The 14278-nt window shown below is 45.4% G+C and overlaps 1 protein-coding gene across 1 annotated transcript in view; it reads left to right on the top strand.

Annotated features, from left to right (window-relative positions):
• TMPRSS6 (transmembrane serine protease 6) overlaps positions 1–14278 on the top strand; it is a 159081-nt gene that overhangs the window by 103442 nt on the left and 41361 nt on the right. The window contains exons 8-9 of the mRNA XM_088456882.1: positions 1098–1234; positions 13935–14047. Of these exons, the coding sequence (XP_088313008.1) occupies positions 1098–1234; positions 13935–14047 (250 nt within the window). The remainder of the gene's footprint in view (positions 1–1097; positions 1235–13934; positions 14048–14278) is intronic.

Consider the following 14278-nt stretch of genomic DNA (forward strand, 5'->3'; position numbering starts at 1 on the left):
AGTTGATTGGTTGGAATGAAAATCTGGTAAGGTATGAAAGCAAATGACAATCAGCAATTTGCTCCTAAATGCCGGAAAATGGACAAAAACTGTTGTTTGAACAAATTGTTTATATCACACATTTAGCAAACTTGTCTGACGACCATTTTCATCTGTTTTCTGGCATTTAGGAGCAAATTGCTGATCATCATTTACTCCCATACGTTACTAGATTTTCATTCCAACCAATCAACTAGTTGGATGGTTGGACAGAAAATCTTTACGTGTGTATGCAGCTTAAGAAGATACTTGTAAGAAGATGGTGCAATTTTTTGTTATATGAGACATAGGGCCTGAGTCACTACGGATCGCTATAGCGGCTGCAATTATGCACGCAGGTCTGCTGCGAAAATATGCTAATGACTGCAATCGCAAAGCCAGCATAGAGATGCCCACTACCGCTATCTCACATCTGTAATACCGTACAGTCCTGCGTATACATTGGTAACCTCAAATACCATCGGCCCCTCACACACAATTACAACAGCTCTGACCTTACTCAGAAATTGCTAACCTCATTGCACGCAGTGAGTACACAAGCTGTGTATGCCGTCACAGTGACTAATTTATGCACGCCCATGTAATGGCGTTCAAACGGACAGGGACGCCTCCGTTTCTCCGACCACTCCCCCGTTACCACCCCCAAAAGCTGACATCCCGTCCCTTGATCTGGGATGGCTTTGTATCTGCGATCTGCGTAGGTGATCACAGTGCGATTGCAATGCTAACTCTTGCACGTGTACTGCGATGCAAGCGTAATACACACCATCGGCCAAGCTGCGTACGCTGTTGCAGTTGCGATCCGTAATGAATCAGGCCCATAGATCCGTACTGTCAATTGAGGTTACTAGTTATAGCTGTTGGGATGATTGTCCTAGAGAAATGAGTTATTGGTGCTGCAGTACATTATTTTTTAAAGCCATTTGGTAATTTCTACCCATTTTCTGACCCGTTCATCTTTAGCCATCTCTTAAGACCTAGTTATGGGAGGTGGAATATCTGCTATTTGTGATGAAAGAATAACGCTTATATGGGGCACTTCTGCTCTTCTCTTACAGACATTACGGCTGCAGCCGGCAAGAACCAGTGTCTGAAGTACTGTCCTCTGGGAATACCATGCTGGTTGTCTGGAAACAGGGAATGTACAGCTACTATGATCCATTCATGCTCACAGTGCTTCCTCTGCCTATCAAAAGTGAGAAAGGGAAAAAAATGGGTTGAGGGAAGATGAATGAAAATGTTAGATTTGACTTTTGAAAATGTCTACTGATGGGGAGAGTGAATTGGAGCATATTTACCTACATTGCTGAGCAGCTTTCCGGGAGCAGCAGGAGGGGACCTGCTGCTCTCCTCTTCGGGGGGCGGGGCCAGACGATAGACGGCATTAGGCTCCGCCCCCTTTGCAGAAAACCCCCATGATTCGCGGGTCCGTGAGGAGGGGGCGGGGCTAAATGACGCGATTTGCCTAATTTAGCCCCGCCCCTTCCCAACGGACCCGATAATTTCAGGTAAAATCTCCACATCCTGCCCACTTCGCTAGGAAGTGGGCGGGATACGGGAGATATGCCTACTCTTCCGGGATCGCGGGTGGTTATCCGAAAAATCGGGAGCCTCCCGCGATTCCCGGGAGAGTAGGCATGTATGAATTGGAGGAAAGGATTAAGATTTCAAATGTAGATGGCAACAACAACAAAAATGTAGAAGTAGGGTTGGCACTGCCATTAGGTGAACCAAAGTGGTCACATAGAGCGCCAACATTTACTAGTGCATTAAACTTGGATGGGAGATGTATCAAGCCTTGGGGAGAGATAAAGTGGCCCAAAGCAACAATTCAGCGTCTGTCAATTCACAGACTGTGCTAGATAAATGACAGTCAGAATCTACATACTGGGAGTGGGGAACTAATGTATAGGCAAACCCTATAGTTGGTATACTGTAGGTGGCAGCAGTGTGTGATGGAGGTCAGTCCACACAAATAGATAACTTGGCAAGGTCTTTAGTTTATTAGCCCAGGTAGAACAGTTTTGCAAGATGACACTAGGTTAATGTACCAGGTATATATAATGAGTACACAGTGCACATAAACTGTATGTACCGGATCCAGGCAGGAACGTATAAGGGAGTGCAGGTGGAGCACACATCTGTGTATATACATACAGTGGCAGTGGAGTATGCATGCACTGGCTCAGAGGCGTTTCTAGAGAGGAGGGGGCCCGTGTGCAGTCTCCAACACGGGCCCTCTCCTCTTTGTCCGGTGGCCGGCAGCGCACTGAGCTGTGCACGGCCAGCGCCAGAGTTATAGACTCTGGGCACTAGAGTGCGCCCAGAGTCTATAGAATATGCACAGGTTACCAGGAAAATTGCCGTAGTGGCCATTTTCCCTGTACTGCGCATGCGCAAACGACTTGAAAATGGCTGCGGCGGCCATTTTCCAGTCATTTTTAGAGCGACTATCCCCCCGCTCCAACGTGGGACTCTGGAGAGGTAAGTATGCTATGGCAGCAGGGTGTACGGGGGCCCCCTGGACCCAGGGGCCCGTGTACCTCGCACACCCTGCACCCATTATAGATACACCCCTGCATTGGCTTATATAGGGGTCTATTAACTAAGCAGTGTTATGAGATAGAGTGAAAAGTGATAAGTCTGTGATAAGGTGCTAGCCAATCAGCTCCCAACTGTCATTTTTCAAACACAGCCTGTGAGATGGCAGTTGGGAGCTGATTGGCTGGCACCTTATCACTTTTCACTGTGTCTCCTAACACTGCTTAGTAAATAGACCCCATAGAGTGGTATAGCGGTGGTGGTGCAGTGGAACTAGATGGGTCACTGGCCTTTGTAACGCGGTCTCATACATTCCGCAGAGGAGACTCTCAGGGGCACGTCCTTTCACTATCCAGAACGAGGCTGAAAATGCGCGGTATGGCTACGCATGTGCAGAAGCGCACAAGATCTCCATTTTCCTAGTGCCGCTGGACACAGACAGCACAGAGCGCTATCTCACAATATAGTGCCCTTTCATTGGCCCTAAGTAGAAGATCTTTACCAAAAAAGAATGATCAAAGGGGTAAAGGGAATAATTTTACATTTAATGAACACTGCAATGTAAAGCATATTGGAAGTATTTGAGTCAATGTTGTGTGGGATGAAATTTTTTTTAAATAAATACATATGTTGGAAATTGGAGCTTTATTTTGCTCCTGTGGTGGACATGGCCCATGCAGGAGGGTGGCAGAGATCAGGTGGCACCTGTACTTTCATCCATGTGACTTTTGCACTAGCCAGGTACACTCAATATGGGAAAGCACATTTTATGTATACAAATGCCAGTGTAATAAAAAACATTAAAATATGTTGTAAAGTCCCCTCCCGGTGAGCATCTCATTCATTAAAGGACTGCTGGAAGTTTATAATTACACTTATATAAATGCTCCTAGAAATGTGCTTGAAATGCCCCCTTAGATGTTCCTTCTCCACCCCTTCAGTTTCATTTAAATTATCTAATTTTGCAAAACAGGTGTATAATTTGGCGCACTGAGCAAAGGACATCCCCCATTCCACCCATCTACTCCTATCAAAAAGATGCTAAACGTTCCATTCCACCCATCTACTATCAAAAGATCCTAAATGTTGCACTGCAAAAGTATTGCTGTAATGATCTCCTGCATTAAACACTTATAAGATACTTAGGATAGGAATTGGGAACACAGGACCTGGCAGGACCTCGTTAACTGTGTATGTGTCTGTGTGTGCGACATTGCCTTAACATACTTAGCCAGAGCAGGCAGTATTTCTGCATTATCATCATATGGCACCTGCCTGCGGTAGCGATTCAAAGTGCGTGCAGACCAGGGACGTGCAGTCCGAGTAGGAAAGGGAGGCAGAGCTGACCCTGTCATACTGCTGAGATTTGATATAAAAATGATTACAATAATACAAAGAAGATATTAATAACTTATAAACATCTTCTTTGTTTATTGTAATAATTTTATAGTTAACACTCACCAGCTTTGTGGAGCTCCCTGGGACTGCAGGGAGATGACAGATGAGGCAACAACAGCTCAGCCTCGCTTCTGTATAGTCAGACACTGCTTGCAGAGCTGGAGGCAGGGCTACACCATGGGGAGTAAGCTGCACAGAAAGAGAGCTAATAGAGGCATGCCTCTGAGTATGGGGGGCGTGCCTTCGGCACTGATGTGGACACCTTGGATGTGTCATGTGACCAGGAAGTGCAGATATCGAAGCTCAGCAGCAAGAGAAGACACAGTGATGCAGGTAGGAGAATCAATGGACACTGAAGCTTAGTGTAGTGAGGAGAGAGTTACAGTGAGTAGGGGGTGAGACAGGTGTGCCTCCCCAGCCATTGACCTCACTGCACATCACTGGTGCAGACGGGATGTGGTTAGGATCCCAACAAGCGGGATGCCGTCTGCCTGAACCCCGGCATCAGAATCCCGACCACTGAGACAACACCGGCGCCGAAATCCCGACATGACTTGGGATGCTGACGTCAGGATCCCAGCAGATGGAATCCCGATCGTAAGGACACCAGAGAAAGGTGAGCATCAGCCGCAGGGGGGTTTTAGGCTGCGGGAGGGGGGAGGTTAGGGTTAGGCTATGGGCCGGGGGGGTGGGGGTTAGGTTCAGGCACCACCAGGGTGGTTAGGGTTAGGTACTAGGGAGGGAGGATTAAGGTTAGGCACTAAGGGTGGATGGTTAGGTTTAGGCACTTACCGGGAGGGTTAGGGTATGGGGTAGAGAGGGTTAGTAGGGTGCAGGAACGGAGGGTTAAGGGGTAAATAGTACAGGGGAACATTACTTATCGTTGCCCTGTCGAGATTTTAACCAACGGGATGCCGCTGCCAGTGTACTGACAGCCGGCATCCCATCCATTGGTATTTCACACCAATTCTGTGCAGACATGTCATTTTTGTAATGTACTCACTCAGTGAGTAACACTGGAAACCAGCACAGCACAACCTTTGCAGATCCATCTAATGGGCAAGGTACTCCAAGTGGTTGTTAAAATGGTTATAGTCAGGACAAATCTAATTTGTCATTGTTTGAGGTCATATATAATATAAATGTCACCCCACAAGAGGTGCACATCTCTCATTATTAATAAGGGTTAAATAAAACTTTTATATTTTCATGGACCCACTAAGACCTGTCTGGTCAGTCACTTTAAGGTAGACACATATGTAGAACGCATGCTACATGGCCAAATTACAATTTGCTTCATATATTATCCATGCTACTGTATGTCATAACATTTGCAGGCATTAGAAACATAAATATAGAAACATAGACTGTGACGGCAGATAAGAACCACTTGGCCCACCTAGTCTGCCCCATTTTTAAACATATTGTTACCTCAATCCTTATCGATTCTTACTTCTTCTGAAGGATATCCTTATGTCTATCCCATGCATGTTTGCTCTACTGTCTTAGCCTCTACCACCTCTGATGGGAGGCTATTCCACTTGTCCACTACCCTTTCTGTGAAGTAATGTTTCCTCAAATTTCCCTTGAACCTACCTCCCTCCAGTTTCAGAACATGTCCTCTTGTTCTAATACTTTTCTTTCTTTGAAGAATGTCTCCTTCATTTACCTTGTTAAAACCCTTTATATATTTATATACGTTTCTATCATGTCCCCCCTTTCCCTTCTCTGCTCCAAACTATACATATTAAGATCTTTTAGTCTTTCCTGGTACGTTTTGTGGTGTAGACCTTGCACCATTTTAGTTGCCCTTCTTTGTACAGTCTCTAATGTATTAATATCCTTCTGGAGATATGGCCTCCAGAACTGAACACAGTATTCGAGATGAGGACGTACCAATGACCAGTACAGTGGTATTATCACTTCTTTCCTTCTGCTACTGATTCCTCTCCCTATGCAACCAAGCATCTGACTTGCCTTACTCATTGCTTTGTTACAATGTTTGCTTGCCTTTAAGTCACCTGAAATAGTGACTCCTAGATCCCTTTTCTCTTCAGTAGTTTCCAGTATAGTTCCATTAATACTATATTTGGCCTTTGGATTTTTGAGACCCAAGTGAATGGCATTAAACTGTAGTTGCCACGTTCTTGACCATTCCTCTAGTCTACCTAGAGCATCAATCATTTGTTTTACCCCTCCTGGAGTGTCTACCCTGTTGCATATCTTTGTGTCATCTGCAAAAAGGCGTAGTTTCCCTTCAATAGCATTTGCAATGTCACAAATAAAGATATTAAAAAGCACTAGTCTAAGTACAGATCCCTGAGGTACTCCACTGGTAACATTTCCATCTTGAGACTGCACTCCGTTTACTACAACTCTCTATTTCCTATCCTGCAGCCATGATCTTATCCATTCAACTATCTTTGTATCCAATCCCATGCTTTCCAATTTATTTAACAGTCTGCAATGTGGAACAGTGTCAAAAGCCCTACTAAAATCTAGATAAGCTATATCTATGGCCCCCCTTTATCTATTTCCTTATACCCCTTTTGCACCAAAATCCCGGGTCCGACCCTGGAATTTGAACACTGGTCAATCCCGGGTCGAACTCGGCTTCAGACCCCGTTTACACTGCAATTCGACCCGGGTTATTCCCGGGTTTGCCCCGTTCACACTGAACCCGGGTAATCCCTGCTTTTCCTTGCTTTTCCCTACAGATGTCATTAAAAATTGACTTTTTTAAGGGCTGACAAAGATGAGGTCACAAAAGGCAACAAAAGAGAGGGGCGGGGACTGCTTACAGCATTGCAGCAATGATGGCAGACGGAGCACATGTGGGTATTCCCGATGTTCTCACTGTTTTCAGCTTTCTGTTGATTTCAGCAACAGAGAATTGGATGCAGCTTTTTATGATGTGGCACCTTGTGCAGGATTCGAGGAGGAAAGCGCAATTCTTGGCTGAGAGGGCCAGATTTCTACGCCAATATTTGTGCAGGAGGAGAGCACTGATATCAACCACCATGATGAGATTGATCACGATGAGAAATAGAAGAATGTGGGCCAGAGACCGCCACCATGGAGAAGCTTTCATGCAGACTGTAGAAGCTTTCCAAGTGGAGCAGTGGCTGGAACACTTTCGTATGTCGCGTGCCACCTTTTATTATATATTGGAATTACTGGCACCAGCACTGATGATGCAGACCACCAACTACCGAAAGCTCATCACCCCAATCAGGAGATTAGCCATTGCACTCTGGTGGTATGCTACCCCCGGAGAGTACCGCACACTCTCCTGTCTATTTGGTGTTGGGATTGGCACAGTCTGCAAGATCATTTACCAGGTGATGCGGGCATTAGTGGATACCCTGTACCAGCGCTTTATCTCCTTGCCAGAAGGACAGCGCCTAGATGAAACCATCCAAGGCTTCCTCAGGCGTGGGTAACCGCAGTGTGCTGGTGCCATAGACGGGCCCCACATTCCCATCATCGCCCCCCATGAAAACCCTGTGGATTATTATAATCGTAAAGGGTGGCATTCCATTATTCTTCAAGCTGTTGTGGACCACCGATACTGGTAAGTAAATTTGTACAAATTATTCTTTCATATCTACATTTATTTTATGTTTTTTGTTGTTAGAATACTCTTTTTTTTTTTTTTTTTAGTTTTACAGATGTTTTCATAGGCTGGCCTGGACGGGCACATTACGCCAGAGTACTAGCCATCTCTGACTTGTACAGCATAGCAGACGAAAAGCCGGGTGGATGGCTTTTCCCTAGAGAGGTAAGAATATATGGTCCTTTTTCTCTTTATGTCCACTATTCTTATGTGCTTTAGCAAAATATGAAGTGTGAAATGGTGCGGAATGCATGATATTCAAAAGTATTTGCCAACATATATATTGTGCTATAAAATACATGATTTTTTTTAAACCTACTTGACCACCATGTGAATACACCTTATGCCACTTCTCATTATAGTGACCATATTTTTTTTTTAACAGAAATCGGTGACCGTAGATGGCGTGGTGGACCCAGTCCACATCATTGGAGATGCGGCATATCCTTTGAAGCATTGGCTAATGAAGGGTTATACACAACATGTACAGTTGTCCCCGGAAAAGGTCACCTACACTCACAGCCTTAGCTCTGCCCGGATGGCTGTGGAAAATGCTTTTGGACGTTTAAAAGGACGTTGGCGCTGTCTCATGAAGAGGAATGATGTGTACCTAAAAATCATGCCCATGTAGTAGCAGCCTGCTGCATACTGCATAACATTTGCGAAATTCAAAAGTACCACTTCCTTCCCGAGTGGAATGTGCAGGACACTGAGGTGGGGGGCATTGCAAGTGATGCAGTAAGCTACGTGGGGGAGCATGAGGACAGCGCCGAGCTCATCCGGGCCACCATTTCTAAAAACCTTCCCTTATTGATTTAAAATAAAAAGGCAAAATTTCATATTTTAAACATGTTTTTGGTTTATTTGGTTTGAAAGTTTTTTTTTTTTTACTTTAACCATGTGCATATATTCTGTTTTTAATAGAACAGTTTTAACACATTCTTAGATTGTAGAAAAAGTATAAAAACAGTATAAAACAAATGTCAAACATCGTATGCCCAATATAAAATAAAAGTGCCTTATAGATCCCTGCGGGCAACACAGTATACTATAAAAGTAATAAAAAAATGAAAAGTGCCATCACACAATAAACATGATACTTTTAGCCACACAATAGAAAAAAAAAAACTAAAATAGAACATGTACCGGTTGGTACAACGATAAAATATTTAAAATGGCCATGTTTACGGCAATTGCCTATACACTGTATACTGTGGTGACACTTGGTTTGTTTCTGTTGTGTTAGGGTTAGTGCTAGGGTTGAAATAATTGGGCCCCATATTGCACTGCCCAAATCTGTGTTCTGGGTACACTGGGGCCTGTGGTAATGGCTGTGTTTGGTTTGGATAGCCACAACCAAATGTGCGCTCAAAAAACAACATCTGTCTCTCTTGCATATCCATTAATTGCCTCATAAGTGACTGCTGCATTTGCCTTTTGGACTCTAGAAACCGATCCAATCTAGCATCCTCCTGCCTCTGAATATCGGCATCCAATTCACGGAGATGCTCCACGATCACAGAAGTCATCGCTCTAGCCGCTTGCTCCGACCTGTTGAGCTTCTTCTTTCTGGATGGCACATTGTAGACTGCAAAGGGAAAAAACAAAAAAAATATATAATATGCACTGAGCCGACATAAAGATAGCAATGGTGTTTGCGTACATGTGCTTGTGGCCTTCTATCTACCTGCACGCTAGCAGCACTCTGCAACAGTTACCCTTTGGATTTAAGTGAATGTAGTGTGTGTGTGTAATGTGGGTGTTTTTATTTTTTAAAATACTTACTATTAGTGCGTAGTGGAGGGGTCTTTTTAGGGGGCGCAGTCTCTGAGCTTGTCTCAACTACCTCATCTATGGTGGAAGCGATACTGTCAGCATTCACAGATGAATCCATCTTGTCACCATTCACAGATGAATCCATCCCACTACCTTCTCCAGGCTCATCGGTCAGTAGGAGCTGTGATGTTGGTCTGCTTTGCGAGGATGGCAGGGTAACCTGTGTAACAGGTACCTCTTGACTATCCTCCTGCTGGCTGGAGCTGGATGGCGTAATTGAGGAGGACAGTGCTATGGGGTTTGAAAGCGCTGTATTTCCAAAAGCGCTGTAGCACAATTGGTAATGCACCCATTCCTTGCGGCCTGCACCACTTTTGTTGCAGTTATGATCGTGCACTCTAGTGAACTGCTTACGCAAGGCCTTCAATTTATTGACCACTTGCTGCTGCGTGCGTTTTATCCCTCGGGACTCCAGCATCTTGGCTATATTGTGGTACACTACTGCATCTTTCACTGTGCCGGTCATCTGGCGTTTCATTTCTTCCTCCGCCCTGATGAGCAGTAGCTCTCGGATATCGGCATCGGTCCAGTTCGATGCAGCACACATGCTGCTGTAGGAACAGGGTGTGGCTCAGGCTGCTGTTATGGCTGTGTATCAGCCTGCGCTTGTAGCTGCTGGTCAGGCTGTGGTGCAGGCTGCAGTTCTGACTGTGGCAGCCTGTGTATCAGCCTGCGTTTTGTGGGAGTTGGTCAGGCTGTGGTGCAGGCTGTGTGCAGGAGGTTAGGCAGGCAAGTAATGGCTGCGTGTGCGTCTCTCTGCAGGGCCCTGACAAATGACATCATCTGCCAGCGCCCCAGAAGCTCCAATCAGCTAATAGCAGAATGTAGCCGGGTAAAATAATCCGGGTAGCACCCGTTCACACTGCCGCATGACACGGGAACAACCCGTGTTCAACCCTGCTCTCAACCCGAGTAAGATTCCCGGGTAAATCAACCCGGGAAATTTTTCAGGAAGCCGTTCACACAGAGCATCGACCCGGATTGACCCGGCAATAACCTGGGTTATTCAGTTGGTGTAAAAGGGGTATTAGTCACCCAGTCAAAGATTTCAGGGCTCCCGGTGGGACTTACAGCTAGGCACCACCCCCCGGGAGGGCTAGGGTTAGGCTAGGGAAAGGGTTAGGTACCCACGGGGGGAGGTTAGGGTTAGGCACTCCCGAGGGGAGGTTAGGGTTAGGCACGCCCCTGGGAGACTTAGGTTTAATTAACCAGGCTAGTTGGGGAGCAAATACACTGATCGCACCCCTCCCCTCCTGGATTTGCGCTGAGCTGAGGGGCTCACAGCACCCCCCTCTCAGCACGCAGCACCGTTTTGCGGAGTTGCAACTAGGATTTGTTTCCTTTTTTTTCTAAGGAGGCCACGTCTCCAGCGATTATGCCATGCCCCCTTCCCCTGGCCGGCTCTTAATGGCCCTGAACACATTATGCCACATATAGTAGTAATGCCCCTTACACATTATGCCACACACAGTAGTAATGCCCCTAACACGTTTAGGGTTAGGAACTTACCCTGACGGTAAGGTTTAGGCACCAGGCGCCCGGCATCCCAATTGAAGGGATGCCGGGCACCGCTAGCGGACAGCTGCGGGGGGTCGGGGTTAGGTTTAGGGCTCCCAGGGGAGGTTAGGGATAGGCTAGGGGGAGGGAGGGGGGAGGTTAGGGTTAGGCACCCCCCTGGGGGACTTAGGTTTAGGCAGCGGGGAAGGGGGGTTTAGGGTTGGGCACTTAGAGGGGGAAATAGGGTTAGGCACTTGGGGGGGAGGTTAGGGTTAGGCACCCTAAGAGAGGGTTAGGGTTAGGGGGGTAAGTTAGGTTAGTTAATACTTACCTAGGGACGATTGGGATTTCCAGCGCTGTCGGGCTGCCGCTGCCGAGATCTGTTCCACTGTCGGCCTGACGCTGCCTGGAATCCATGCGGCCGGCAGTATTACATACCGATTCCGATTTGAGAGTATCTCCCCACAACAGGAAAGGACAATCTACAGCATAGAAAATATGTAAACACTGGATATTTTTATTATATAAGCCTGGTGTGAATGTAAACTGCTAATGCGCTCAATATGCAATGTACCAAGTCCAACAGACACTGGTAAAGTTCCCAATTTAGCAATTTGGAACAGCATTCTTAGTAAATATAACACATATACGCATGACAGGCCAGGAAAAACCATGTAAAGGCAGAACCAAACCAGTTTCAAAAACTGATTCGTGCAAATGTATGCATGTGACTGACATTGGCTGGGTTCTTAAGCGACATATCTAAGGTAACTAGTGTATTGGTGATTTGCATCAATAAAACATAAATCTCTCCCTTTTACCATCCTGACTTGCTTGTGTTATGTACAGTATCAGCTTGTTGAAAGAAGGCTCTTTGGAATTACTCTCCTGAGATCTGTACATCTGGCAGCCTGTGACATTGAGCAAATGATGGCACTGGGGGTGGCCCATAATGCATTTGGTATTTATAAGTAAATAAGTCAGCATCTTAAACCATAAAATAAGGTATTTAATAACCTAAATGATAATTAGGGTATAAGGGGGCTATTTATCCAAAAAAAACCTTTTGCTAGCAATGGCAGGTTAGTCCCTCCTACACAATGTATCACCAGCTTTCATTACATTAAACTCTTTTTCAGTTCCGGATCTCTTTAAAATGTATAGGGCTTTTGCTCTGTCTCAAAGAAAAGAACAATGAATGAGAGCAAGGGCCCCATGAAAGACAAGTCTCTCCAATCACTCTACATGACTTAGGGGGTGTCTAAAACACAGAATGAATGCCACTGTAATGCTACCACATATATTGATGGCCGATAATACAATGAAGACCAGAAAACATGACCAGCAGCTTCTTACATGTGAAGTTGCCAGCTGCTGCTCCTACGTCAGCGTTGTGCTGAGAGTGTGGCACTTGGCTATGATGTCATAGCCACGCGCCACAGTCCGAGTATCAGGTGCAGAGAATGCCGACCTTATCTCCCAAAGGGAGAGATGTATCAAACCTTTGAGAGAGATAAAGTGGAGAAGTTGCTCATAGCAACCAGTCATCTTATAGACTGTGCTAGATAAATGATAGCTATAAGCTGATTTATTGTTATTGGCAACTTCTCCATTTTACCTCTTTCAAAGGTTTGATAACAATAAGTAAGAAACAATGTGACAGGAGGCGAAATGCCCAAGGGACGGGATACAGCCTAGTGTGCCCCAAGGTCCTGCACCAGCACCTCACCCTGCCAAAGTGATGCTATATTGTTAATAGGAACGAAGAAAAGAGGCAAATAAGCTCTTAGGGCTCTATTTATTAACATTATTTTTACTAAAATAAAGTGAAAAAGGGTGTTTTCACACCCTTTTCACATTATTTTAGTTTCACCTGTAGTTATTACAGGGCAATAGGAGTAGAATTTAAAATTCTACTCCAACCCCTAGTATCACTTATTTTTAGTAAAGCAGATCGCATTTCCCATAATTGTAATGGGAAATGTGATCCGACCAAAGTTACTAAAAATAAATTGTAAAAAAATTCCCGGGGGAAGCCCTATGATAATAACGCCACCTGGAGGTGGCGTTATCCAGGGTCTCCCCCGGCTACCGGGCTCCCACTGCTCTAACGGGGAGAGCAGAGGCGGGAGCCGGTACCAGTAATCAGCTATGTGGTCTAAACAGACCGCAAGCTGATTGCTGTAAAAAAAAAAAAAAAATTGAAACATTTTTTTTTACTTACCTGAATCCAGGGACCGGTGATCGGGCCTCCGGTGATGGCTCCTCTCCGGTCAGCTGGTCTCCCATAGTGCACTGTGGCCCGGTCATCAGGTGGTCGGGTCCCAGTGCAGTATGGGAGATCACCTGATCGGGAAGCCCGGAGAAGATCACCGGAGGCCAGGAGGATTCAGGTAAGTGTAATGAAGGGAGGGGGGGGTCGCGGGGGTCCACGATCGCGGGGGGTAGGGCTTAGCGTCGGTGGAGGGTAGCAGCGACGGTGGGTCGGTGCATGCGCGGGCTCTTAGTCGTGGTATTTTTTCCGAAAATACCGCGACTAGAGTGCAGATGGGATCCGCAGGGACAGAGCTTTATCGCAAGTTCTGTCCCTGCAAGGGATTTATTGTAAATCCCTGTGATATTGCCTGAATTCGCAATGCGAATTCACTCGGTAATATCACATTACAATCCGCATTCAATATGCGGATTGTAGTAAATAGAGCCCTTAGTATGCTAAATACTGAAACAACCCTAATGGTGAAGTTATCTTTTAAATATATTTACACTCAGTGGAATAAAAATAAATTTTTCCTGGATGTCCCCATGTATAGAGATACACATCTCTGGATTGCAGATAGTGTCTTTGTCAGGGCGTGGAACATGGCATTGATTTATAGGCTGACTGGCGTTGATTAAAAATGATGGCTACTTTATAATGCTAACCTGATTACCTTATGTACAAAGTATTGTATGTTGGTTTCCAGTTACCTGTGCAATGAGTAGTTCATGTCATTATTTATATTACCAGCCTGTGAGGAGAGCATTGTGCTGAAGGAACGACTCCAAGTCCAGGGTCATCTGAGGACACCCTACTATCCTAGTTACTACCCACCATATTCACAATGCACGTGGAACATCACTGTGAGTACAAGGCATCTAAAGGTCATATAAACAAAGCTATTCTGCTGCTGGATATGTGTTTCTATCTGTACATGACCAAAATAGCGCACACTTAAAGATCATCTCTGTTTTGGTTTTTCTTTTATAAAGTCTTACATTTACAGCTTACGGTCACAATTCTCTACATTTTTCTATAGTATTCCCTGTAATTTAAATAGCAATTATTCTACAAAAACCTCCCACCTAACTCCA

This window comes from Taudactylus pleione, unplaced genomic scaffold, assembly GCF_031769625.1.
Source record: "Taudactylus pleione unplaced genomic scaffold, aTauple2 ptg000726l, whole genome shotgun sequence".
NCBI lineage: Eukaryota > Metazoa > Chordata > Amphibia > Anura > Myobatrachidae > Taudactylus > Taudactylus pleione.